This window comes from Natator depressus, chromosome 1 (genome assembly GCF_965152275.1).
Source record: "Natator depressus isolate rNatDep1 chromosome 1, rNatDep2.hap1, whole genome shotgun sequence".
In the NCBI taxonomy this organism is placed as follows: Eukaryota; Metazoa; Chordata; order Testudines; family Cheloniidae; genus Natator; species Natator depressus.
Genome location: NC_134234.1, coordinates 286,560,771 through 286,588,419, shown reverse-complemented (window position 1 = coordinate 286,588,419; position 27,649 = coordinate 286,560,771). Strand labels below are relative to the sequence as shown.

Genomic DNA, 27,649 nt, shown 5'->3' with positions numbered 1-27,649 from the left:
TCAATATTAACAAACAGAATTGTTTAGTGACAGGGTTGCATCATAACACAGCTTTGTCAAACTTGGACATTAATGCAAAACTTTAACAGTGACTTCATATGCTTTTATATACATTGTATGACAGATTAGCATACTGTCTGTCTGACTGTCACACATTCCAAGCATTTGGGAAGTTATTCTGAGTTAGCACTGCTGAACTCACTGTCAAGGTTTTGGATTAGACTGCAACTTTGACGGAGTTAAGATGTGAATTGTTTTTGGGTATCTGTTGGAGATTGAAGTGAAAGCTTTAAGGAGCATTAGAAGATGTTATCAACAGTGATCAGGCACTGTGAAGGTGGAAAGGAATGCATGAGTTTTCCCCCTCAACTTATCTCCTTGTATTTAATATTTTGGGTTGCTGGGGTGTGTCCCGTCCTGACACAACCTTACCCATCACTAAATGTAGTTTTTGTTTGCTAATTGTCTAGTTTTTTTTTTTATACTGTGTTGGTGTATCTCAATGGATAGCTCCTCAGATTCAGGGAAATAAGGATCTGTACGTGCTGGGGAATCGCAGGGAGAAACAGTGATTATGAAATTGCTTCTATGTCAACCTGACAGAAGAATATGAGAGGCTTATGCCTTAGTAATATCCTTGTGTGTGTAAGATTTTACCTCCATTTAAGTTACTGTAAGTAAACATGCAAAGAGCAATCCTCCAAGTTTAGCAGTGACAATATGACCCAGGGAATAGAAATTGTATAGCAGGCCATGAATGCTCACAAAATTGGGGCTGGCGGTGAGGGCTCCGGCGTGCGGCCAGAAATGAGGAGTTCAGGGCTCTGGGGTGGGGCTGGAGATGAGGAGTTTGGGGTGCAGGAGGGTGCTCTGGGCTGGGATCGAGGGGTTCAGAAGGCAGGAGGGGGATCAAGACTGGGGCAGGGGGTTGGGGCACGGGGAGAGACTCAGGGGGGCAGGCTCCGGTTTGTGCTTACCTCAACCGGCTCCCAGAAGCAGCGGCATGTCCAGGGGCAGATTTACCATGAAACACACAGTGCCCTGGCACAGGGCCAGGCACTCGGGCAGCTCAGCACCGGCATACTGCCTGTGGGGGGGGCTGCTCCATGGGATGGGGGCTATGGGAAACAGGAGAGGAGGGAGGAAGGGAGGCTCACCTGCAGCTTCAGGGAACCAGGCGGGAGGTGCTGGTGGCGGGAGCGCTGCGAATGCGGGCCGGAGGACTCAGGAGAAGCACAGGGCAGCCGCTTCTCTCTGGCTGCGTGGCTGCCCCTGCTCCTCCTGAGTCCTCCAGCGCATGCTTGCAGGGCCGGCTTCAGAAAGGGGGTGGAGCTTTAGGGGCTGCAGCCCTCGACTCTGGGGCCCACTAAGCCCTGGGGTGCAGTCCGTAAAGCCCTTGCGTTCCAGTCCTGCCTGGTGGGGGGTCGGGGTGGAGGCGGCTCTGAGAATCACAGCCAATGGGAGTTGTGGGGGGTGGTGCCTGCGGGGCAAGCACAGGACCACGCGGAGCCACCTGAACTTCCTGCACCTGCACCACCGCACCAAACGGGAGATGCCACAGCTAGGTGCTCCGCACCCCACCCCCCTGGCCAGATGCCCCATCCCCAGCCTGTTCCTGCACCCCCAACCCTGAGCCCCAGAAGGAGAATGCAGGAAAAAAATGAAAAAACGGGGGGGAAGGAAGATGAAGCTGAGCACAGGGCCCCACTAACTCTAAATCCACCACTGGCCATGTCCCTTCTCCTACATCTTCCCAAGGCACAGCCCGGCGGCATCGCACGCTGCCCCGTCCGCAGGCACCGCCCCTGCAGCTCCCATTGGCTTTGGCTCCCGGCCAATGGGAGCTGCAGGGGCGGTGCTTGGGGCGCGGGCAGCCTGCAGAGCGGAGGCCCCTGACTGCCCCTATGACGTAGGAGCCGGAGGTGGGGGGACCACGCAGCTGCTTCCAGGACCCTCCCGTGGCGCGGCCCCGGACCCTGCTCCCTGACTGCAGCGCCGGAGGGGGCAAGCCCCAGACCCCACTCCCCAGTGGGAGCCAGAGGACCGGATTAAAGCGGCTGGCGGGCCGGATACGGCCCCTGGCCGTAGTTTGCCCATCCCGGGATCATACTTAGTCCGGCCCTGAGTGCAGGGGGCTGGACTCGATGCGTCTCCAGGTCCCTTCCAGTCCTAGGAGTCTAGATGGTCACGTGCCATTTTTCTGGCCGGAGAGTCCGCGGACCTCTCATGCCCTCTGCACGGTGCCGTCTGTTCATTCCCCTTCGGAGGCTAAACAGCCCATCACAGTAACTGACACGAGTAAACCGGATCCCTGCGCTCCAGCTGCTCCGCTGCGACCAGCAGGGCCCGGGCAGAGGAGGGAGGGGGCTCTGTGACACCGGATCCGGCCGCCCTCTCCGAGCGCTGCCCTGGCTGTCGTGACACCTGATTCCCCGGGCCGAGGAGGGAGGGGGCAGCGTGGGACACGATCCCCCCCCCCCCCCCACACACACACACAAACTCCCCTGGGCACTGGCAGAGGCGCCCTGTGACCCCAGTCCCGCCTCCCAGCCCAGGCGCTGGCAGAGGATGGACGGGGCTCGGCCCTGGTCTGCTCAGCGCCCGCCCTGGGCAGGTGCAGCCATAGGCTGCGCGGTGCCTCCTGCCTGGGCGGCTGCAGCCGGGCGAGCCCAGGCGGCGCGTCCTACCTGAGGCGCCTCCCGAAGCTGCGGGCTGCGCATGGCGGCGGCGGCCCCCGAGCCCGGCGGGCTCCCGCGGGCGAAGAGGAGGAGGCTGCCGCGAGTACCGGTGGTGAGGGCGCCCCGGGCGGCCGGGCCCCCCGCGCTGCCGGCCCTGGAGCTCTTCATGCCGCTGGGGGAGCAGCAGCCGCCGCAGCCCTGCGCGGGCAGAGCCGCAGCCCCGGGCCCGCTCTGCGGCCGCCGGCGACCCGGCCCGCAGCGCCCCCGCCACGTCCGGACTATCTTCGAGCCCGGGCCCGAGCCCGAGCCCGAAGGGCAGCAGCACCGCTTCAGGCTGCAGGAGGCGGTGAGGACCTGGTGCGACCTCTGCTGCCACTTCATCTTCTCCCAGAGCCTGCGGTGCGCGGGTGAGAGCCTCCCCTCCCCCCCACTTCCAGCCCTCCAGCGCTGGTGGCCTCCCCCGCCCTCTCCCCTGCCCTTGGCTTCTTCTCTCTTCCCCCTTCCCTCGTCTTGTCCTGCTTCCTCTTCTCCTTCTGCTTTTCTCACCCCCTCTTCTCCAGTGGTCTCAGCTTTCCTCCTTCCCCCCTTCTCCTCCTTTCTGTTCCCCTCCTTCCTCCCCCAGGGACAGGGCGATGTTGGGTTAGAGCCATGTTCAAACAAAACTCCATGGTCTAGGTCTGTACCTCGCCTTGCACAGGGCCTTTGAACATGGTTGGGTACCTGACACGAACCACCTAAAGCTGACTGGGAACCTAGTTTGGTCACAGTCATGCTTAAGCCAGGTGACAAGTTATGAAATAGGATTGTAAGGCATCTAATGACATGAGAAATATCTTCAAGTATTTGCTGGTGTAAACACTTGCGAGGGCAAGAAGCTGCTTAGGGTGGTTACAAGGAAATACAGGGTGACTGAGTAATGGGGTGGAATTTAACAAAAACATTTAGGTTGTACATCTGGAAAAACTGGCTAATGTTGAGATCTGTTCCTGTGGAATAGTTACCCAAAGGGCGTGGTGGGAGCTTCATGACTTGGAACACTTAAAACTAGACAAGACAAAAAACTGAAAACACACAGTAGGGAACAATTTTATATTGGCAGAGGAATGGATTATGATTTTCTAGATCTTGCCCAGCTCTGACTTCTGTATTACCCAGAACTGTTGTAGGTAGAATCATTGTAATTATTATAATTTTTCATATTCTAGAAATTAGAGAAGGAAAATGTATTAGGTCATCTAGTTCATCCCTCTGCCATCACAGGGTTGTCCTTGCAGCATGTTTTCTGGTAGCAGGGTTTTATTTTTGTATTATTTCTGATGTGGGGAAGAGGAAAGCCAACTATTGGGTTTTAAGTACAACCATTTTCTTGAGATCTCAACTAGTTTTAGTTACATCTCCATCATTTTCAGTCTCATTTTTATTTTGTCATTGCTCCAATAGCATACTTCATATATTTGTATAGGTGTGTTTTTTTGAAAGTTTGTACATGTAACAAAACCACTAGAAAGAAAGCAATAGTTATGCTCTGTGAACTTGCTTTTGTGTGTGAAGACTGGAAGGAGATCTGAGGTGGTTTTTAACTTGGTGCTCTGAAACTAATTTTATCTTGCTTAGTAGAGCCGTTTTGCAACCCAATTTTCAAACTATACTTCCTCCTTTTAGCAGAACACCATAGTACATACCTTAGATACACCAGATTTGTGATATAATTTATGGAAGTGTGTGCTATGGACCAAACTAACCTTCCCTGAAGCAGTCCTGAGATTCAGTCCAGACAAATGTGTTTTCTTCAGATCACTGACACCATGGACAGGTTTGTGGTACATCCTCGATCTGGTTTTCAGCAGTAAGTATCTTAAGTTCGTTGAAGAGATACCATCAGTCTGAAGCCTACTCAATTTTACAAAATGAGTTAAAAGTAGCTTCAGAGACTGCACTTGCCCTTGCAGCCACCTGCTAATTTTTGTCATTTTAGGACCACATTTGTAATCTGATGTTAACACTGAAAATGCCTTTTTCTGTTTATGTGTATTAAAATTAGGAATTGAGATGGGATAGGTCACTGGTTCAGGTTTCTTCAGAGGGGTACTGATATGTCTTTTTGCTATTTACACAACAAACCTAATGTGAAGGAACCACATGGGCACAGTAGGATCCAAATAACTATACACAACATGTAAGGCCAAGCGCCCTAGCTACATATATACACTGCTGCTGTGGCTGGGTTGTGGTAGCTTCTGAAACACAAAAGACAAATGAGGGCCACTAGAGGGCCAGCAACCTCTTTGAAGGGGTACTACCCAATTCCTGCACATTATCTGTACAATGAAGAGTAGTCATATACTGTAGTCAGCTCCCATACACTTGAGTTTTCATGTGTCCTGTATAGAGACAATATGCCATTAACTAGGTTTCTAATTTGTGCACTTTCACTAGCTAGTCTTCAGCTTCTCATAACTCATTTTAGACTAAGATGTCCTTTTCTTCTACCAGCTGAAATACTAATTAATTTTTCCATTCTTTAGTTCTTTCATTTTAATTACAAAACTGTAATATAAAGTACATACACACACCTCCTTGTTATTTATTATTTTAGGAAAATGTTCTGTTTAAAATTTTTAATTTAGTGCTTGTGAACAATGCCAACTTAACATCCTTGCAGTCTGAAGTTTTCTTTTTGTCACATAACAGGAGTAGGATGAGCTGCTGCAGTGCAAGCTTTCCCACACTATCCTACCAATGTCGCTCTACCATGTTTGGTAAGGCCCACCTCTATGCTTGTGACTATACTAGCCTTTGTTTCTAAAATTTCACTTTATTGCTTACAGTACTGTAGTCCTAATGGTGGTAAAAAGAAAAGGAGTACTTGTGGCACCTTAGAGACTAACCAATTTGAGCATGAGCTTTCGTTTTTTTGTATTGTTTTCTGTTAAAGTGTAAGAGTTGCTTTAATTATTCTCCTTGGTGCTCCAGCTTTATGAAGTACACTATTGGTTTGAATGAGACTATATATAACTTGACTGTGTGTGAAAAACAATTTAGGTTTGGTATAATTATGAGAGGACCCATAATGTTTTTATATAAAAATTGACATTTAAAAAAAATGTGGTATTTATTAGCTTATGTGATGGATCAAATATTCTGTTGCTAGCAGAAAAAAAACCCTTAAGATTTCAGCCTTGATAATATATCCTCCAGTGAAACTTTCCTTGTACAGACACAGCTTTCAGTGATTATATCTTCTCTAAAACTAGCTCCATCTTTATGACTTACAGTACTTCAAGCAGTTCTGTCAAATTGCGGTTTCAGTAGCACAGGAAATGGGCAGATAAATAATTTATAACTTCTACATGAATACAGCTTTTTAAAAGCTGTAAACAATAACTCAGATACACAGATATTTCAAGAAGCTGATACGTCATAGTTTTGTAATATTTTTCTTGTATTGAGGCAGTCATTGGCTTTATTTTTTTCAGCATGAACTCAAACCAAAGCCCAGAATACTAGAAAATCCTGGAGAAAGGATGGGGGCTGGGAAAAGCAAGCACATGGTGAATGATTTTACCTCAAAACTGGAAAATGGTAATTACATACCATGGCCATCAGCATCATATTTTTTACAGCCTACCCTTCTGCAAGTATTTAGAGGACTGAAACTAAACTAGATCCAATAGTAATGGTTTATATTTATCTATCATCCTTTCCATTTGAGGATCTTACAACACTTTTCTAAACATTGAGCCAGGTCCTCACCTATCAATTGTCATATATTCACTAACTTAAATACACTGATTTGAACCTGCTGAGGATCTGGACCATTAATGAGTTTACCCATGCTATTATAATTCCCATTTTATTTATTGGGAAGCTGAGATAGAGAGGTTATTGTCTTCTGTGGCTTTGGAAAATCACCTCTGATAGAGCCAGAACTAAAACTCAGATCTCCTCACTCTTAAGATATGTCTATATTTACACAATATTTGGATGTGTAAGTCTCCCCTAGTGACATTCTAGAGGCAAGTTATCGCCACTCCTTTCCTCAGCTCCTCCTCATCTTCCTTCGTGTTGCCAGATTGAGTTGCATTTTGTAACTACCGTGGTGAAAATTAAATGAATCAGCAACAAGAGGTAGGGGGCACACAGACATCAGGGTTCCGATCTTTCACTCTACTCTAGTTCCCAAAAAACTGACTGACTATTTGTAGAGTATATATGTGAGTATTCCCAAGTATGAATTCCCCTCCATCAGCTGTGGTTTTTGGAGAGGCAGGATAGTCTTGTGATTAAAGTACAGTAGTGGGGCTGGGTCCAATTGTACCAATGTAGACAGAGACGTCTCTATCAGTACAAGTATCAGAGGGGTAGCCATGTTAGTCTGTATCCACAAACACAATGAGGAGTCCGGTGGCACCTTAAAGACGAACAGATTTATTTGGGCATAAGCTTTCGTAGGTAAAAACCCCCACTTCTTCAGATTCATGGAGTGAAAATTATAGATACAGGCATAAATATACTGGCACATGAAGAGAAGGGAGTTACCTTACCAGTACAGCTATGCCAGTACAGTAGTAGCAATGGTGGAAGTTGCAAGGTCCAGGCATTTTTACCACTGTATCATTGAATCCTGCAAGGGGAACTCACTCGTGTTATATTGCCACAATTCAACAATGAGATGTTCTGACAGCTGAAGCAGAGGCAGGACTGGCTGACTAGCAGGCTAGGTCTGATATTGCAATTCCAATAACCTATAAATGTTTCCATAGTTATACAGAATTTAGCAGTCAGAGGAATTCCTAAATGCTTTAAAACTCACTTTACCCACCACTAAAATGGTATGTACCCAGTGTGTTAAACGGTAGACCACACCATTACACCACATTTTAGAAAAGGAAGTGAAAAACAACAACATTATATTAAAACTCACATAATTTAGTTCATCACAATGTAGTTTACCTAAACAAAAACTAGACTAAGATGTCAGGACTAACAGCCTTACTTTTGCCAAAAATGTCTTGGGTTCTCTAATGGCCACAAGGGTTGTTGTATGTCTCATTTGAAAGTCAGCACCTCCAACACAGCAGCATCTCCCAGCTGGATCACTGGTATGCTACTGGGAAAGAAGTAACCATGTACCAAATCACCAAGATATTCCAGGATCACCAGAGGTGGTTGGGTTTTTTTTGTTTGGGGTTTTTGGTTTTTTTTTAAAGTTTTTTCCATCCAACTTATGACCAGGATCAAATCTGTTTGGTTTGACAGTTCAGACAACATCAGAGTCTGAGGTGCTCTCACTGTAGACAAAGGAACATACAATTAAAGAGAATGTCAAAATAAAATTAACTCAGCAAGTTCTTTATGGGCATATCAAGACAATGCACTAAAATAGTGTGCGCACAGGCATGCATGTGAGAAAATGACCGCAAGATCTTTGCATCAGGGATTGTCTTTGTGTCTGTTGTATTTAGCACAGTGGGGCCATGATCTTCATTGAGGCTTTTGGGCCCTACCACAGTACAAATAATAATACAGAATTACTACATTGCCTGAAGAACTGTCAAGGACATGACCGGGATGTCAGGTCAGAACTCAGTCAGGTCTAATGGTCAGAGCCATGGGGCTAGCCAGGCCTGGTGTTTAGAGCAGAGCCAAGAATCAGGGCCACAGGATACCCCAGGGCATAGTCAAGAGCAGAACTGAGAGGGTCAGAAGCCAAATACCTGAGCCAGAGACTTGGTCAGGAAGCAGATCCAAGGGGTATCAAGGATGGAGAAGGGTAGGGTCTGACGCAGGCATAAGAGCAGGAGGAGGCACAGGAAGCAGGACCAAGCACTACTGTGGCTAGGAAACACATTGAGCAGTCAGCAAGTTGTGGCTGTTGCTGGGTTTAATAGTAGTTAGCTCCACCCCTCCATCAATCAGGAAGTGCAGTCAATTAGTCAGCCCCTCTAAAGATCAGCTGTGTCCAGTGTGTTGCTAGGAGACTGCCCCTGCTGCATCTGGCTCCCTCACAGCTAAATACTAAGGAACCTGATGTTTTGAGGGGAATCATACAATATCAGGGTTGGAAGGGACCTCAGGAGGTCATCTAGTCAACCCCCTACCCAAAAGTCTTGTAACTGTTTGTTTTCAGACATCTGATACAGACTGAAACATATTTTTGAACAACTTGAATGAATAAGATCAGGATTGAAACCTACAATTCAAAGGAAAAAGTTCTTCAATTTCAGAAGCAAAGGGACAAGGTGCACATTACTCAATCAGCAAAGAAGCAGATCGTATTTCTTAGAATAAACTAAAACACTGATTGTATCTTTATCTGGAAGGACATCAGCCCAGAAAGACAAATCAAGTGTTATGAACTACTTCTGTTAACAAGGGACTTTGTGGTTGAGCCCTTGTTGCTGTTTTGGGTTACTTTTCAGGAGAAGTCTTTCATTTTTTAGGAGACCAGAGCTGCACACAGCCCTCCTAACCTTCCCATTCCTAATTTTCCAGATTAAGAAATAGACAGATACTCCAGATATGCATAATGCTGTTGTCTAATTTGACCTGCACTGACAAATTGGTTTGAGACTTGTGTGGTCTGGATTATTCAGATTGAAACTAACTTGATTTAATGAGTTATAATAAAATACAGTTTTTGTCTTTTTTTTAAAAGATCCAAAATATTGAATGTAAGAATTCAATGAAGTAATAATCATTAATTGCTTGTGTTTTGCTATTGGCATCATAATTTAATGTTATGTAGAAAATGTGGTGTTCTTGCATCATGTGACCTGTTCTGGCATTTGGGAAAAAAATAGGTGTTTATATGGTTGTTAGGTGGAAAAGACAGATTCTTAACTTTAGGCTGCCAGGAGTTAGAATATTGTTTGTGGGTTTGGAAGAACAACATTTTTTAATCTGGTTCATGGATTGTGTGATGGGTTTGGTCAGAGAGACCCCCTTGGGACTGCCACCGGATGTGCTGAGACTACCTCTGAGCCCGTTTTCCCTGCCAGCTTCAGTACTTTGTCTTGTTGAGCCAGACAGGCTAGCCTGCTGCAAACACAGACCCAGGTCTCAACCACATCCCCCAAAAGCTGCAGACTTAACTGAAAACAGCTTAAGAAGTGCTCCTGTCTTTAGCACCCAGATACCCAGCTCCCAATCGGATCCAAACTTCAAATAAATCCATTTTACTCTGTATAAAGCTTATACAGGGTAAACTCATAAATTGTCCACCCTCTATAACACTGATAGAGAGAGATGCTCAGCTGTTTACTCCCCCAGGAATTAATTGCTTACTCTGGGTTAATTAATAAACAAAAGTGATTTTATTAAGTATAACAAATAGGATTTAAGTGGTTCCAAGTAATAACAGACAGAGCTAAGTAAATTACCAAGCAAAATAAAACAAAAACATGCAAGTCTAAGCCTAATATAGTAGGAAACTAAATGCAGGTAAATCTTACCCTCTGATGTATTCCAATAAGCTTCTTTCACAGACTAGACTCCTTTGTAGTCTGGGCCCAATCTTTTCCCCGGTACAGTCCTTGTTCCAGCTCAGGTGGTAGCTAGGGGATTTCTCAAGACTGCAGCCCCTTTTTTCTGTTCCACCCCCTTATATAGCTTTGGCACAAGGCAGGAATATTTTGTTTCTCTGGGACCCCGCCCCTCCTCCTAAATGGAAAAGCAGGTTTAAGATGGATTCCAGTACCAGGTGACATGGTCACATGTCCTGGGAGACTGCAAGCCTTCATTCTTCCTGGCCTGACTCACAAGAAGGCTTGCAAGTAAACAGAGCCATTTACAACTAGTTGTCCTAGTTGATAGGAGCCATCAAGATTCCAAACCACCATAAATGGCCCACACTTTGCATAATTAGAATAGGACCTCAGAGTTATATTTCATATTTCTAGTTTCAGATACAAGAATGATACATTTATACAAATTGGATGACCCACGCTCAGTAGATTATAAGCTTTGTAATAATACCTTATAAGAGACCTTTTGCATTAAGCATATTCCAGTTACATTATATTCACAGTCATCAGTATATTGTCATAAAATCATATGGAGTGCAATGTCACAGAGTGGATGCATGCTTGTTGCAATGGGAGTAAAGTGAGTGATTTTGTATATACTAGCTCTACATTTCCTAGTGCACACATCTCTGGAATAGTTTTTCTTTTTCCCTTTCCTCAGTCTGGAGGCTGGCATTATTATTTACAATACACTGGTTCATTGAATCATAGAAAAATGTCACTGATTATTTTCAGGAAATTTATCCATGGTGATTAAATGTTTTATTTTTTTTGCCTTATTAACAGCATGGGTGTGTATTTCCATATGCTATATTTTGTGATTATTATAAGTGTACTTTTAAAATATGCAAACCATTGCCTATCTGAACAAAGACAAGTTAGGGAACCTAACTGTCTATACAGAGGAGAGTCCCAACTTTAGGAAAAGATTAAATCAGATGATATTTAGAGGCATCATCAGTTAAGAATAGGCCATTCCTTTTAAGTAGTAAGTGATGAAGCAGTTCTGGGAACTGCCGGACACTCAGTTTAAAAGCTGGCACTTATGAAATGAAATCTAATGCTTCTGAAGACCATACTCTGTATATGAAATTAAATATATACAAGACAAGTAATACTGGTAAAATCTTTGCTGGTATAGCTGCATCTACACTAAGGGCTTCTGCCAGCACAGCTATGTTGGTCAGGGGTGTGAAGAGGTCTGTTCCTTGACGAACATAGCTATGTTGGCAGAAGCCCCTAGGGTAGACACAGCCTAAAAGATATGTCAAACTTGGGCTATATAGACTTTCTTGGGCCCTGATGCTGCAGAGATCTTTGCACAGCCAGACCCCTACTCCCTTGGAGAACTCAATTGACTTCCATGCTGGCAGATCTGATTGCAGGATTGAGGCTCCATTTTGTAGTTCCTTTTATATTCTTTATATATTCTATATACATTCTTTATATATTCTTTCCTTACTGCTTAGATTTGATTATTACGTTATGCTGCATAAAGAGTATCGGGTTATAGTAGGGTGTTGGTTTGTCTTTTACAGTTGAAATGCCCCAAACAAGAATCTACTATTTGCATTTCTCTCTCTCTCATTCAGAGGATCTTCCATTTTCCCCTTCTCATCACCAAAAGGATCATTGTTCACTCAATCTTCTTTGGACATTAGAGATCTGGCATAGTTTCTTTTGAGCTCATTGGTGACATTGCGTTTTTCCACCAGAAGGATGTGGTAGAGAAGGATGTGAAGAGCTCACTAATATCCTCATAGCACTTGCAGGCCCTGCTATCCTGGGATAAAGGAACCAAGTTTAATTTTTAACAGTATTTTATGATGATACTCAGAATATTCAGTAGAAAGCTATTACTGAAGCATAACAAGCTCAGTGCAGATTAAAGGGATATAAGAGCTAGATATTCTCCTTCAATATGTAGAATATGTATGTAACCAAAAGTCTTTTTGGTGTGTGGGAAAAACACCTAAATCAAACGGGCAAACAAATAAAAACCCAGTGTGTATCAGGGTATTCTAAATGCCTCCTAATTAGCAACAAGGTTGAGGTCCTCCCCTGAAGAAGTGAAGGTAGAATGTGGAGAGGGAAAGCTTAAGTGTTTTTAACATGTTCCTCTCAAAAATATTTATTTTTTTCTCTTTGAAACAAATGTGTATAACGTACTCTTGAATTTTATACAATAGCAATTTAGGCTCCAGGCGCGCTCTTAAAATGTTATTCTACAACGTGAGAACTGAAACAGCTGCTGGATCAAACTAGAAAGGGTTGTTTAGTTTTTTCTTAGGTGAATTGTCTTACAACATCCAGATTCTCCACATTAGAAATATCCCAAAAATGTTTTTTGAAAATCAAATTGCATTGTGTATGGGTCATACTTGCATTCAGAATATTTTATTTTACTATTGTTACACAGCAAGTAATGCTGCTCAATATTTAGTAGAGAAAGTGTTCTGCTACTTGGTCATTTGGCCTAATGGGCTCCAGGCCATTCAGCACTTAATTGTAGTGGATCCATCATTTCCCTTCTCCCCTTGTCAAGTTCTCTCCTCCCTCCTTTTCTCTTGGACAGTTTCTTCCTTCCCCTTATTAATCTTTCTCCCTCCTAACTTGGCTACAGAAGCCACTTTTGCAGTGGTTCTCTCTCTCTGAATGTCCTAGGGCAGTAGTAAGCTTTATGGGAGGTAAGCTTTTCAGGACAGATGTATTTGTACAACATCTAGCACAACAGGGCCTCAATCCTGCTGACTGACAATGAAATTGAGGTGGGAGATCAGTGTGCTATCTCATTGGATGGACTTATCCGGATATTTAAGTGTAGGTTGGCAACGTCTCTCAGGAAGTAAATAATGACACTTTATTTGTCTGGATGGAGTTTTGGGCTGACAGTTTAGTTTTTCCTAGCTTGCTCTGAATACTGACAAACACCTTTTTGGTTTTGCTCATTAGTGTCTCAAAACTCCAAATGCAAGCTTCAAAAAAGGATACTTACAGTATTATACTAAGTAAAGTAGGTTCAAACTAATTTTGTCTTAAACTGACCAAATTAGAATGCAATAATATAAGAACTATAATCTCTAATTGATAGGTGATAGGCTTCATGGTTAACACAGTAATATTTTGTTTTCTATCTTTGACCCTGTTCCCTTTGTAGATAGCTCTGTGCAAGCTCCCAAAGAGAAATCTACTCATTTTGGCACAGAATAAACCAAAGTCTACAGGCAAGGTGATCTGTCATCCACTGAGTCTAATACTATGTGTCAAATCATATTATAAGACTGCTCAATATCCCCTCTCCAGTCCTTGCCTTTGGCTTTATTTTCCTCTGTATTCTAGAATGGAACTGCTTACAAGAATGACCTTTCTTGCTGACTGTCAAATCAAATACCAGTCACTTATTATTAATTATTATTACTATGACAACAGTACCTGATAGCTGGCTAAAATTAAGATTAATTTGCTGTTTCCATTATAACCCTCTCTTTTAATCCATTAACAGCTTTTCATGTTTAATTCATATTTAATTCGTACAAACACACGCACACACACACACAAGAGTACATCTACAACAAACTACCTTAAAGAATGTTAAAGTTGCAATGTGAAGCACAACATCATTTCCCAAGAATTAGCCCATTACCATCATACTTAACCACATTAATGTATGTATACCCTCTCTGACTTTCATTTCAGCATTATCACTATTCTGGCTTGACATCTTTACATTCCAAACACCAAATAATACAAAATAAATCACATACTCCAAGTTACTTACCTTATCAAAAATGCAAGCAAACTTCTCCTGTATATTTACATTGTGAGTTATAAAAAATCAGCTTTTATACTGTACAGTGCACAGTATAAACAAATAAAAACAGCCACAAATATTATTGAAATGTACACAAAGACACTTGTTTCACATGTATGTTCATAATATGTTATATAATGAAATAACAAATTAACTGGTTGGAGTTAAAGTTGTACTTTGCAGTGTGATTTTCTATCTTCAGAAAAGTCAGCAAGTAGCTCAGTGGAGTTAGAGAATTGCAGGGAGTAGAAAGGCTCCTGAAGGAATCCCTGGGGTGGGGGGAAAATCTAGAGTATTTATGACTCTCAAGCAGATGGCCTGAAGGTTTAATCCTGGAGGGAGTAGGTTAGGAGGGAAAGGGAGTAGAGAGGCTTGCCTTGAATCCCAGGCTGATATAGTCCCATTTTACAGAAGTGAACATTGGAAAAACAAAAGAGGTTAAATGACTCACGCAAACTCACCAAGGTTCATTAGAATTGGGACTAGAACTTGAGTTTCTGTTTGTCTGCCCTGGACTGAGTCCACCAGATCAGTGTTTCTCAACGACTGGTCCGTGGACTGGCGTCAGTCCCTGAGATCTCCCTGATACAGTTTAGGAAGGCATCAAGCTGGTCCATGGCATCCAAAAGGTTGAGAAACACTGCACTAGATCACACTGCCAGAGTACTTGAAATCATTTTTGGTTTACTACAGTGGCAGGACTGGACATGGACACAGCTATACAGTATGAGACTCAATTCTTTGTTTAAGTCTTTATTTTAGAAGTGTTTTTCAGGCTATAATAATAATAATAAGTAATATATCTCAGGATATCTAAATAATATTTATTCCTTCCTCAACTTGAAAGATTTGTTATTTGACTGGGTTTATAGAGATCCTGTTGTATTAAACACTTTTGGCCGTATCATCCCCTCCCACAGGAGAAGGCGTACTTGAAAAACTCTAGGATGTTGACCTGATGGCATTCCCAGTGCACAAGAGAGTCAAGGACATGGTACTATGGCTCTACAACTGCTGTGGGCCAGCTGCAGGGAGAACTGGTACATCCATGCTATTCACTGTTCTGCCATCCCCCATGACAAAATGGCTCCTTTGGTCAGCATTAACATATCACATGCTAGAATTACCATGGGTTAACAGAGAGGAAATGCACAGAGAAAGTTGCATAGGTTCATAAAAGAGAACAAAGCTGGTTAAGACCATCTTTCCCATTACATGCTTTCTGTACAGTTTTGGTCCCAAAAAATGAAGGCAATATTTTGGCACTTTAACAACAGGTTACATCCTAATCCCAAAGCCCCATTCCTTGTGTAACTCCCACTGAAGTCAGTAGGAGCATTGTGTATGGAACAGCTGCAGGGTGTTCAGTGATTTAAATACACCAAGTAATGCATCTTGGTGCACCAGCATGATTGTCAGGTGCAATGTTCATTTGGTTGGTTTTAGCACATTTTTATGTCTTTCACTTATAACTATAATTCATGTAATATTTTTATAAGGTTTCTGCCATTTTTCTCCTTTCCCTTCTTAGTCATTGTTTTCTTTGTTTCAATGTGACATTTACATTTCTGGTATATAAATAATGAGAAATCTCAGTATTTCAGTGGTAAACATAGGGGCCAATACGTGTGAAAGACCTTTAATCTCACACCTACATAAAAGTACAAAATAAAACAAAACAAAACAAAAAATCCCACCACTGGAGCTATGCCAGTTTATTCACAAAGGCATAAATTGTTACATTTTATGACAACTTGTTTTATGTTACTGAGAGGCAGGGAGATACAGTAGATTTTCATTTGTAAACTCTTTTAAATGGAAGCAAGAGTCCGGAAGAGTCATGGATTACTGATTGCTGGTTAATGTTTAATCCCTTCTGTGTGTGTGTGTGTGTGTGTCTCCTGAGAAAACCTTTTTTTTTTTTTTTTTTTAGAAAAGCAAAAAGATATATCTACTTGCTAGGAGAAAGTTTCTGTTAGGAGCGGGTGAACAGTGGAGGTGGAAATCTGAACCAGCTGTGGTGGAATTTGCTGAACAAATATGCAGGAACTTTAGTTTTTATAGTCTTTATCTCAGTCTTTATTTTATAGCAAGTGCATAGGCTTGACAGGCATAGGATTGTTACTGTTAAGAAATTATGCTCTGGCAAGGAATCTGTGTCACAATAGTTTGATGTTGCAGTGTAAATATCATCCTGTAGTGCTGCAACATGAGATGACCAGTCAAGAAGAGGGTTTCTTATGTTGCATGGGTGGGAGGAGGGGACTTAAACTTCTCAGCCAGAAGATCCATTGCTCTGGAACCCCATTCTTGGAACCTGTCTTATTTCTATTGTTTCAGCTCAGGTGAATAGATCAGCAAAGCTATTCAGTAGGTAAGTGGGGAAGCTTGTTGTTGTGGTAGATGGCTACAACACTTGTAGCCAATATTATAATTATAATAGTTTTTTATTATTATTATTATTTATTATCTAAAGATTTATTAACTAGAGAAAGGAAATAAGAGTTATTTACAAGGCTGAAACAGGTAAACATACACGCACAAATGAGTTACAGTCTTAAGTTCCAAAAGGTAATAGAAGCTTCTGTAATAAGCAAACTCTATGGGTATCTCTGTATAGCAACTAGACACCTGTGGCTGGCCTGTGCCAGCCAACTCGGGCTCATGGGTCTTGGGCTGCGGGGCTATTTCATTGGTGTATTGTGTTGACTTGGCTCGGGCTGGAGCCCGCGCTATGGGACTCTCCCATCTTCCAGGGTCCTAGAGTCTGGGCTCCAGCCCAAGCCTAGATGTCTACACAGCAGTGAAACAGCCCTGCAGTAGGTCTCCTTTTCATGGGGCGGGGGCAGCCAAGTGTTTTGTCCTCTGTTCGACAATGGTTCATCTGGTGTTAATGGGCCTTCTTTTGTTGGCCGGCACACTCATTAATGCTTCTCTCCTGTCTGGTGATTTACAGTTACAGAGCAAACACTCAGATATTACCATGTAACACAGAATACAGATGATATAAGTGAGATTAATGCATGCAGCAATTTACAAGCATTCCTTAAAGTCTAAACACTAAGTACATTTTTATAACTCTAATGCCTATTTTAACAATACTGACATACAGGTGGGCCAGGCTGGTTCCAGCTATGTATTTGTCAATGTTCAGTTGAGACTGAGGGGCCTTGGCATGAGCTGGCACCTGGTCTACCAGCATTACAGGTCTCTCTCCGTCTCTTCTGTTGAAGTTGTGCTCTGGATAAATAGTGAAAGGGTAAGGGCCTACTTGAATCGCAGGATGATTGTCAAATAATTGTGGCTGAGCTGTGGACAAGACATGGAAAATCACGGAAAAGTAATAATGGACCTTTATTAATTGAGGTAATCTCGAAAAGCTAGCTGTGTGTGGGGCTGACAACGGGAGCCCAGGCTGCATCTGGGGCTGACAGCAGGAGCCCCGGCCACACGTGGGGCTGACTGTTAAAATGTAACATACATACATCTGAATCCAGCATCAAAATTGCGGTGGAAGCTTAATATTGCGTGATCCGCAATATCACGAATTAAGTAGGGCCTTATGAAAGAGTGATTGGAGCAGGGGCGGTGGACCCAGGGTCTTCTGCTCCCCAGATGGATGCCCCAACCAATGGGTGACGTTCCATTGTAGCTCTCTCTCTGTCTCTCTGGCCCAATCACTCTTTCTTATTTATCCAGAATAGAATAGTTTCAACAGGAGAGACCGAGGGAGCCCCACATCCGAATATCTCATAGGTCAGTGGTTAGAACACTCTTAGAGTGGGAGACTCCAATTCCAATCCTTTCTCCCCCTCTTCCAGGGAAGAGGGAATTGAAGCTGGGACTCCACCATCACTTCCTCCTTCTGGAACAAGGCAAGAACCTAACTCATTCCCATGAGAAACTGTGCAGGTGTTAAACCAGGAGAGGGGTTCCCATTTGTGGATTGGTGACAGAACTAGGCAGCACCCTGCAGCCTGGATTTAGGCACCTGTCACTGAGAAAGGGGTGGGGCTTAGCAAACACTGTCTCCCATTGGATAGCTTAGACAGGGAATTGCCTAGCATGCCAGCTTTTGTGGATCACTTTCTTTGATGCCTGTCTCTGCACATTCATTATATAGGGCGCCTACATACTAACTTGGCTTCTTGGATCACAATGTTGTTCCTGTGATTTCCAAGATACCTAAAAGTTAGGTGCCATGACGCTCTGCGTTGATATGCCTAAATTCCTTTGTGGATTCCGCCTTCTGATTCTGAAGCCAGAAGGAATCATTATCTAGTCTGACTTCTGTGTAATACAGGCTCTGGAGTGTTGCCCGCTAGTTCCTTCATAGTGCCCAAAACTTATGGCCAAAATAGAGCATATCTGATAGAAACAGAGATCCAATCTTGATTTAAAGTCTTCAGGTAATGGAGAGTCTACCACATTACTTGTTCCAATGGTTAAATACTGACTGTTAAAAAACTGAACCTTATTTCAGGTTGAATTTTGCAGGTTAACCTGTTTGTTCTTCTTTGAGTACTAGTCCCTATGTGTATTCCCCACATGGGTACGCATGCCTTCCATGTGTCTGAGACCGGAGATTTGTAGCAAGTAGTGTCCATTGGTCTGCACCTGTGTAGTTGTCCTGCTCATGCTCTGAAATTAAGGCATAAATGGCTGTGCAGGCCAATGCTTCTTCAGTTCCTTCTTACCTCCACGTGGCCTGGGAATCCTCTGTGTCCATTACTATCCTACTCTGCTTCTGAATTTGTAAATATATAGTGTAAGTAGTTTTTAGTAAGATTAGACTTACTATTTATAATTTTAGTATGTTTAATATTTTTTATAGCTAGTATAGTTGTATAGTTCCTCCCCTTCTTGGGGAGTTTCTCCCCACAGAGGAACACTATGCCCAGAGTCCCAAGGTTTAAGAACTGTATCTTCTGCCCTTGCTCCTTCTTCATGAGTTACAAACACCAGTGCTGCTGTTACTTCCTTGGGGAGGCTCACATCTCTGTCAAATGCAACATCTGCTGCTCCTTCCCTTCCTGAACCCAGGTGCGATGAGAGCGCCATGTGCAGAACCACCTCCCGGAGAAGGCCATGAGACCCTTATCAGATCCAGGCCAGGGAGACCCTCCTGTACAATAGCCTCAGATGGTTAGCAGCACCCTTCCAAGCATCAGCTCCAGAGCAGAGGCCAAAACTGTTAAGCCTAATAAACCCTCTCTCGAGAGGAGGGAAAATGAACATAGGCACCAAGACAGATCCCTGTCCAGATCTGCCTCTAAGAAAAAGGATCCCTCCCTGTCTTGGTCCAAGCCGGGTGAGTACTTGCAAATGGGTTCTAAAGATTTAGGTCCACATAAATCTTCCATCCAAGAAGGGAAGTTATTGGTACCAGCTCCAGTTTCACCTCATAGACCGAAAGATCAGCACCTGTTTGTTCAAACTGGGAGCTCCACTGGGAGATTCCCATTCTACACCTCTGGTATATTCCATCTGGGATCCTATAAGTGCTAGAACATTGGAAGCACCGGATCTGCTGCCTCCAACCTCCAAGTCTCCTTGAACTCTGGGAAGGACTGAAACCTTTACCTCCCTGGCGTATATTTTTGCTTTACCCTACTGGCAATCTTCTCTTCTATCAGGACTGGTCTTCCTCAGAGGTATTTCAGCACCAGCAGAAACCATCTTGAGGAGAAGAGGATTCTCCCTTACACATCCACTAGCCAGAGCATTCTCCCTCCAGTACCGCCGGCACCACTATTAGACTAGGAACCTACCTTTCCATTGGATGACTCCAATATTCCTGACAAGCTTTTCCCTCTGAGGGAGACAAGCCTAGGCAGAACTATCGGAGGTCTTGGAATGAACCCCTCCTGGTTACGACCAGTCAGCCCTTCATTCTGGCCTTTCCTGGCGTCCTTGGGATCCAAACATTAGATGCCCCAGAGCCATACAAGAATTGCACTGGTTCTCTTCTCCCATGAAATACCATCCAGCTCCGTTAGAATCCATGGAGGAGGAAGTCGAACTAGATCCCATGGTTATGATGATTTTCATCCTCATCATTAGATGAGGCAATTAATCCATAATCCCCTTCTCTGCCTGATTACCAACGGCAATACCAGGAGCTTTTGCAGAGGGTGGCAGCTGAGTTCCTGATCCCTCTCAAGGAGGCCTGTGACACCCAGCATAGTCTCTTGGACATCCTGTGACACTCTGGTCCTTGTAGAGTGTTCCTCACAGTGAGGGAGGCCATTTTTAACCTGTTAGGAATGTATGGCATACCCCTGCCTCCTTGTGCCCCTACCTTGATAAAGACTGAAAAATGCTATTTTGTGCCATTTAAAGGGGCATTCCTATTTACCCACCCTATACCCAACTCTTTGGTAGTGCAGGCAGCTTCAGAGAGGTCCAGGTAACAACAACCCAAGATGACTCCAAATGATAAGGGCACTAAATACCTTGATCTTGCGGGGAGGAAAGTATTGTCATCAACCAGCTTCCAATTCAGGCACTGTTAGCAAAATGTGCTCTCACACATTATTCCAATTTCTGGAATTCAGAGACAAACCTCTCCAGGAAGACAGGGTTCTCATCAACAAGGTCAGGTTGATGCCTAAAACATCACTCCAGGTGGCAGTAGATGCAGCTGATACTGCATCTAAAGCCATAGCCACAGCCATAGTCATGAAGCACAAATCATGGCTTCACTCTTGGGGTTCTCCAGGGAGGTCCAGAAAGCCATCAAGGACCTGCCTTTTGATGAGTCTAATCTCTTCAGTGAGAGGATTGACAAGTCACTTCACTCTCTCAAGGCCTCAGAGACTACCCTCAGCTCCCTGGTCATTTATACCTGAGCCCTGAAGATAAAACACCACAAGCAAACTTATAGGCCCAGACCTTAAATGTTCATGTTGAGAGGCTCTCCACACTATCTTCAATCAGAGCAGAAAAGTCTCCACCAGAAAGTACTATCTAGCTAAATGGAGGCTGTGACGCATGGCTAGAAAGGGTTAAACTTCCTGCAAAATAAATAACCCTCAAAAGACATGTAGGGAGATAATGTTTGTTTTTGTGTATTTACATATGTATGAGTACGGTCGATAATGTAATCAACAGACCCTGTCTATTCAGTATTCTGATATCATTTAAATGAATTGTAAACATGGGATATCTCAGTATTCATCTCTCTTTAAAATGTTTCAGAGTAGCAGGTGTTAGTCTGTATCCGCAAAAAGAACAGGAGTACTTGTGGCACCTTAGAGACTAACAAATTTTTTAGAGCATAAGCTTTTGTGGGCTATAGCTCACTTCATCGGATGCATAGAATGGAACATACAGTAAGAAGATACATATATACATACAGAGAAGGTGGAAGTTGCCATACAAACTGTAAGAGGCTAATTAATTAAGATGAGCTATTATCAGCAGGAGGAAAAAACTTTTGTAATGATAATCAAGATGGCCCATTTAGACTGTGAATGGGGGAAGAACAAGCAAATGGCCTTATGTAAATTAGTATAGCTAAGTACTGGTGGTGGACCTCCTTCAAAGTAATCCTAATTACCTTTTGTTCCCCGAGGAACTCCCAACTTGTCAAAGAGGACATGAAATTGTATAAAAGATCCTTGGGTCCTAATTCTGTCATCTCAGATCTGCTTAGACCTTGTCAGGGGAAGTTTGAGTCTCAAGACTGAGGTCCCAGGTATGCTGGTTCGCCCTGAATATGAGATTTGGACATTGGACTATGACCTATGAATGAATTCTAAAGGAACTCTTTGCAACTACAAAGCTCACCATCTATGCTATGAATCTGAACCTCAATTAGTTGAACTCATGTCTGTATGTATAATGATCTTTTAACCACACTCTCTCTCTTTTGTTTTTTAATAAATTTTTGTTTAGTTAATAAGAATTGGCTGTGGTGTGTATTTGGGTAAGATCTGAAACATTCATTAACCTGGGAGGTAATATGTCTGATCCTTTGGGATTGGTAGAATCTTTTCTTTTATATGATGAAATAAGATTTACAGAAAATTTCAGCATATTTGACGTGGGTACCTGGATGGAGGCCTGAGGCTGGATCACTTTAAGGGTTGGATCATTGCAAAACCTAAACCTAATTTCCCCCATACTAATTTTCCCCTACTGTTACTCACACCTTCTTGTCAACTGTTTGAAATGGGCCACTCTCATTACCACTACAAAAGTTATTTTTCCTCCCTTGGTATCCTACTGTTAATTGAATTGTCTCATTAGACTGACCTCACACTTGGTAAGGCAACTCCCATCTTTTCATGTATTTATATCTGCTCCTGTACTTTCCACTCCATGCATCTGATGAAGTGGGTTCTAGCCCATGAAAGCTTATGCCCAAGTAAATTTTTTAGTCTCTAAGATGCCACAAGGACTCCTCGTTGTTTTTGCTGATACAGACTAACACGGCTACCACTCTGAAACCTTTAAGGGAACTGTGTTGTTTGGACTTCTGAGTAACCAGTAAGGTAATAAAGAAGTTGTTTTATGCTGGCTTGGTAAATCTAAGTATTGGAATATCCACCAGCTTTATGGGGATTGTCTGCCACATTCTTTGTAGTTCACCCTAATTGAGTGACCACAGCTGGCTCCCCACGAGGACCCCGGTCACAGAGGCATTTATTTACCTGAACACAATAGAAAGAGTTTTCACCAGAATCACCAGGTATTCCTGCTATTTTAGATTATCTCATATTCCTCAAGATGTCAAAACTTCTATTATCTCCTTCTGGGTCCACCTGGCAGCAGTCAGTGCCTTCCACCCTCCAATGGAAGGCCATTTTATCTTTACTCATAAAACCACACTTTGTTTCCTGAAAGGTCTTATTAGGACCTTTCCCCCAATGGTGAAACTTATGCTGCAGTGGGACCTCAATCTGGTTCTCTCGATTCTTACCAGACCATCCTTCAAACCATTGGCCATGTGCTCCATGTTGTACCTGTCCATGAAGGTTGCCTTCATAGTAGCTATCAGACTGGCCAGACAATTGAGTGAACTGGAAGCACTCATGGCTGACCCACTCTACATCATATTTCATAAAGAAAACTTGTCCTTCGCCTCCACCCAAAATTCATCTCCAAGATAATTTCTGAGTTTTATGTGTACCAACCTATCATTTACTGGTATTCTTCCCAAAACCTCATGCTTCCGAATCCAGTGAGGAAGAGAGACTGCACTCCCTTGATGTCAGACAGGTCTTGGCCTTTTAATTGCAAAGAACAAAAATGGTTCGGAAAACACAAGCCTCTTTTTCAGAGCTTTTTCACAAGGACAAGCATTATCTGTCCCTAGACTTTCTAAGTGCTTTTCCGGATGCATCATTCTTTATCAGTGTCACTTGTTCTCCGCCCTCCGCTCCGCAATGAGGAGAGGACCCACTCTACAAGAGCACAAACAACCTCAACTGCATCTCTTTGTGAAGTACTGATGTTGGACATTTGTAAGAGCTTCCTGGAGCTCCAGTTACACCTTTCTGAAGCAGGATGTCCAAGACTCTGCTGCAGATGCAGTTTTGGGGAGAGCAGTATTACAGACATCCATACCAGCTACAGCCTCACACCCTCCTCCTGTTTGAATATCCATGTGTGGAATACACATAGGGACCAGCACTCAAAGAAGAATGAGAGGTTACTTACCCATAACTATAGAGGTTCTCTGTGATGTGTGGTCCCTATCTGCATTCTACTACCCATCCTCCTTCCTCTCTGCTTTGGATCTTATCTGATTTGTGGTAGAAGAAAGAACTGGAGAGATGTCGGCCCATGCTGTTATTTATGCCCTCTGTTCAGAGCACAAGGAGGGCAATTGTACAGGTGAAGACCAACAGACACTACTCCTACAAATCTCCATTCTCAGGTGTATGGTGTGGAATACAGGAAGAGACCACAAATCTCGAAGATCTTGCAGGTACAGATAAGTAACCTCCATTTATGAATCTAACTACAGAACACTAAGAATTAAAATCATTAAGATTTGTTTAGCAACTATAATTGCTATCTGACAGACTGGACAATATCTGCCATAAGTAATATATGTTTTATTAGGATATTGAAAATTGTAAAATGTAAAACTTCTCAGTTGTCATTCTTATCAGCAAAGCCATTTTACCACTTCATTGAGATATGTTTTGATTTTTTTATACTGAATTTTTAAAATCACTAGTAAAACACTAGTACTTGTTATACCAATAAAATAAAAACCAGCAGGATCTTATTAAAGGGGAAAAGGCAAAATGCCACATTTATTGTGCATACAGAAAGAATCATAGTAAGCAGTTAGTTATAGCTATAACATTCCATTCAATCTCATATTTATTCACACATTCATTCATACACACACACACACACAGGTTCTGCAAGGTTGTTATCATAGTTACCAGCCTTAGAGTTGCTCATGCCAAGCCACTGGCCAGGTGGCCTGGAAATGAGGAGGGAGCAGGGCCTTGTCAGATGCTCATCTGATGCACCTGAAAGTTGGTTTGCAGAATCAGACCCCAAAGTTCTCACTTTCTAGAGTCCATTTTTATAGGAATTTCTTCCTATGCCAGTCTATGGGAATTGCTTCATCATGCTGTTGCTGGATCAATCAGCAGATAGCACATTCCTGACGGCTCCGTGCTGCCAGATGTTATCTTGTTCTTTGGTTCTCCCATTCTTGAGGCTGTTGGGTGGATTCCAGTCTGCCCTCCGGGGGCCCTCTGGTTATTTCCACTTGACGCCTTCTTCAGCCGAGGGACACTGGATTCTTAGGCTGGCACCTCCGGGATCATTCAGTTATTATCCACACCAAGCATCCATCCACATACATCCTCTATCTCTATTTTAATCACAGTTGTTAATACAACAAAAGGGCGGGGAGTCTCTGGGTGCTGTTTCTGTTGTTACAGAGTATTGCTTTGAGTCTCTCTCTCTGTGAGTAGTTGTTGTTACAAAGAATTGCTTTGAGAACAGACTCTGTCTTAGAATGTACTAACACAATTAGCAGCTTGCAAGTTTCACACAGAGAGGGAGAGAAACAGTACCAAAAACCAAGAGACCCCTTAATTAGTAATACCCTGGAATTTAAACTATGGGGAATCAAACTCATTTGTGATTTTAATACAGAACTTCTTTAATATGATCCAAAATAATCCCCCATTTGACACTAAGATTTATAATCATCAGTGTCACTTTTTGTGTAGCCTATTCGAGAGCAGGTACTGTGAGGCAATTTGAGTTTGTGATTCCAATTCATCCCACATACATGATCCTAGTGATGTATCTTTACTACAAGGTTCTGGGGTAACAGGCAAGGTGAAGCACACTCACTTTTGAGGAGTCCATTCGGTACAACCTCTAGTGTCCAATAGCTTCCCTCCCTCCTGAGCCCACTGGCTCGAGGTCCAGTGTAGCCAGAAGGATCCCATGTGTAATATGGGGAGTGGGCTAACCTTCAATACCTTTGCCTCCAGGGACTGTTGGTGTGCAATTTTGACAACAATTTCTCCCATTAACAAGTCTGGTTTTACAATACTGGAAACGTATTGCATCCATCATATTGATAAGTGTCAAACAATGATCTCTTTCTTAACACTTAATATTTCCCAATATGACCCAGAACATTTCGTGTTCCAAAGTAGCTAGGGCAAGTATCCGCATTTCAGTGCGTCCCATAGCTATGGCTGTGTAGTTTCCTATTTCTAAATTTTTTCTTATGCATAAGCCATGTGGTAGTATTAAGCCATTGCCAAAGATTCCATCGGGCTTTTAGGTTACCCAGACCAATTTGGACCAAGTCTACATTGGCATGTATTTGTTTTTGTATCAGGCTGTCCTGTAGCTGGGACAGAGAGCTTAATTTATTTTTAATTACCTGCAGGTCTGCAGTATTTTTTTTTTTAAACACACAACAGTGCTAGCAACAAGACAAGACAAAACATAGAACACAAAACACAATTTCTGTTGCGACAGTAGATTCATGGTATTGGGTTGCTCTTCAGCTGACATCAGCTTTTCCTGATTTTCTGAAAGACAAAAGAACATGTTTCTACCCCTTTTGGGGTGGCAGATTATTGCTTAAAATATTTCTTTTACAAATACCCTTGCTGATTGCAAGCAAAACAGAGGAATTACCCCCATATTTTCCTGTTTTTTTCTATAGGCAGGCCAGGTTTCAATGGCTTTTATCTATTAAGGGTTATGGGGAAATTATCCCACTGTTTAGTCATTAAATCCTTGAGGTGGGGTACCTCAGTTTCCCTTCTTACACAGCAGACCAAGTTTATAATGTTTTTCCTGCTGTGTTAAGCTTTAAGTTTATTTACAGGTAATAGCTGAGAAGCATTATTACCATACGACCTTAAAGGGTTTTTCCAAAAATCATACACACTATACATTGTTACAGGGGTACTTATCATCATTAAATTTATTAAAATTATCTTGTTATCCCATGCCTTTTATTTAGACAATTTGTTTGCTGACCAGGTGTGTCCCTTATCTGCAGCTCCTTTCTGCTGCTAGTTCTTTCCTTCCTTTATCATTTAGGTAATTTGCATTTTCACAGACGCTTCCTGCTTTTGGATTTAAAGCCATCAGCAGTTCAGAGACTCTATCTTAAAAGGGACACATACTAACAAAAATAATGTTAATGTTTTTATTTTTTTAGATGAACAAATATTCCTGTCTTCTGAGCCCCCTGCTAGCACTAACAGTAAAGCCCTTACGTTGAAGTATTAGTTTTAAAACATTGATTTCTGAAAAAAACAATGAGGAGTCCTTGTGGCACCTTAGAGGCTAACAAATTTATTTGGGCATAAGCTTTCGTGGGCTAAAACCTACTTCATCAGATGCATGGAGTGGAACATACTGTAGGGAGGTATAAATACACACCCCACTTGGTAAGACAACTCCCATCTTTTCATATGCTCCCATCTTTTCATATGGTTTTTAGATTCAATTTTCAGTGACATAATTATTGATTATTCATTTATCCAGTAATTGGCAAATCCTGTTTATTTAACTCAAAATTATTTCATCTGATGCGAGAAACAAGTTATCTAATGGGTCTTTAACTCTGGTCCTTGCATTTTCTGAACTGGTGACCCATTTGTGCTAAAACTGTCACTTTGTCACTAGATGCCTGATGGCACGCATGTGTGCAACTAGAACAATAGACAGCTCTCTCAGCTGGAGTCCTGGCTCCTCAACTTTAATTGACACTGACTGAAGAATTGTGACAGATCTGGTATAAATGGAAATGTTTGTTTTGTTTTCAGAGTCATATTGACCAAAGGAAATGCAATCTGTCTAGCTTGTGTCTGAGAAAGAGCAGTATGTTAAAATGCCTGATGTATAAAATGGGGTTAAATATTTGACGTATTTTAGCCTATAGGAGTACAACATGAGCTCTATTTACTGAAGTTTTGTGAACTTAAAACACTTGCTTACTATATTTTAAAATTTTATCTGAAAGGATCTGTGTTCAATAATTTAGTTAGTGTTGATTTTCAATATGCTGTAACATTCGGGCTTAGCAGAAAAAACCCAATAGGATATGAGGAGCTGAATTGAAAGATGTAACATAATTGGAGGAAAACATACCAAAATTTGGAAATGTAAATGTTCAT

The 27,649-nt window shown here is 42.7% G+C and overlaps 1 protein-coding gene across 2 annotated transcripts in view; it reads left to right on the top strand.

Moving 5' to 3' along the window:
* Positions 1–2,953: 2,953 nt before the first annotated feature.
* RASSF3 (Ras association domain family member 3) overlaps positions 2,954–27,649 on the top strand; it is a 159,816-nt gene continuing 135,120 nt past the window's right edge. The window contains exons 1-2 of one of the 2 annotated variants that reach the window (XM_074942124.1): positions 2,993–3,085; positions 5,370–5,437. In XM_074942124.1, the coding sequence (XP_074798225.1) occupies positions 5,377–5,437 (61 nt within the window). In that variant the 5' untranslated portion in view covers positions 2,993–3,085; positions 5,370–5,376. Of the gene's footprint in view, positions 3,086–5,369; positions 5,438–27,649 lie in introns of both variants that reach the window. The other variant, XM_074942127.1, reaches the window with a different exon arrangement.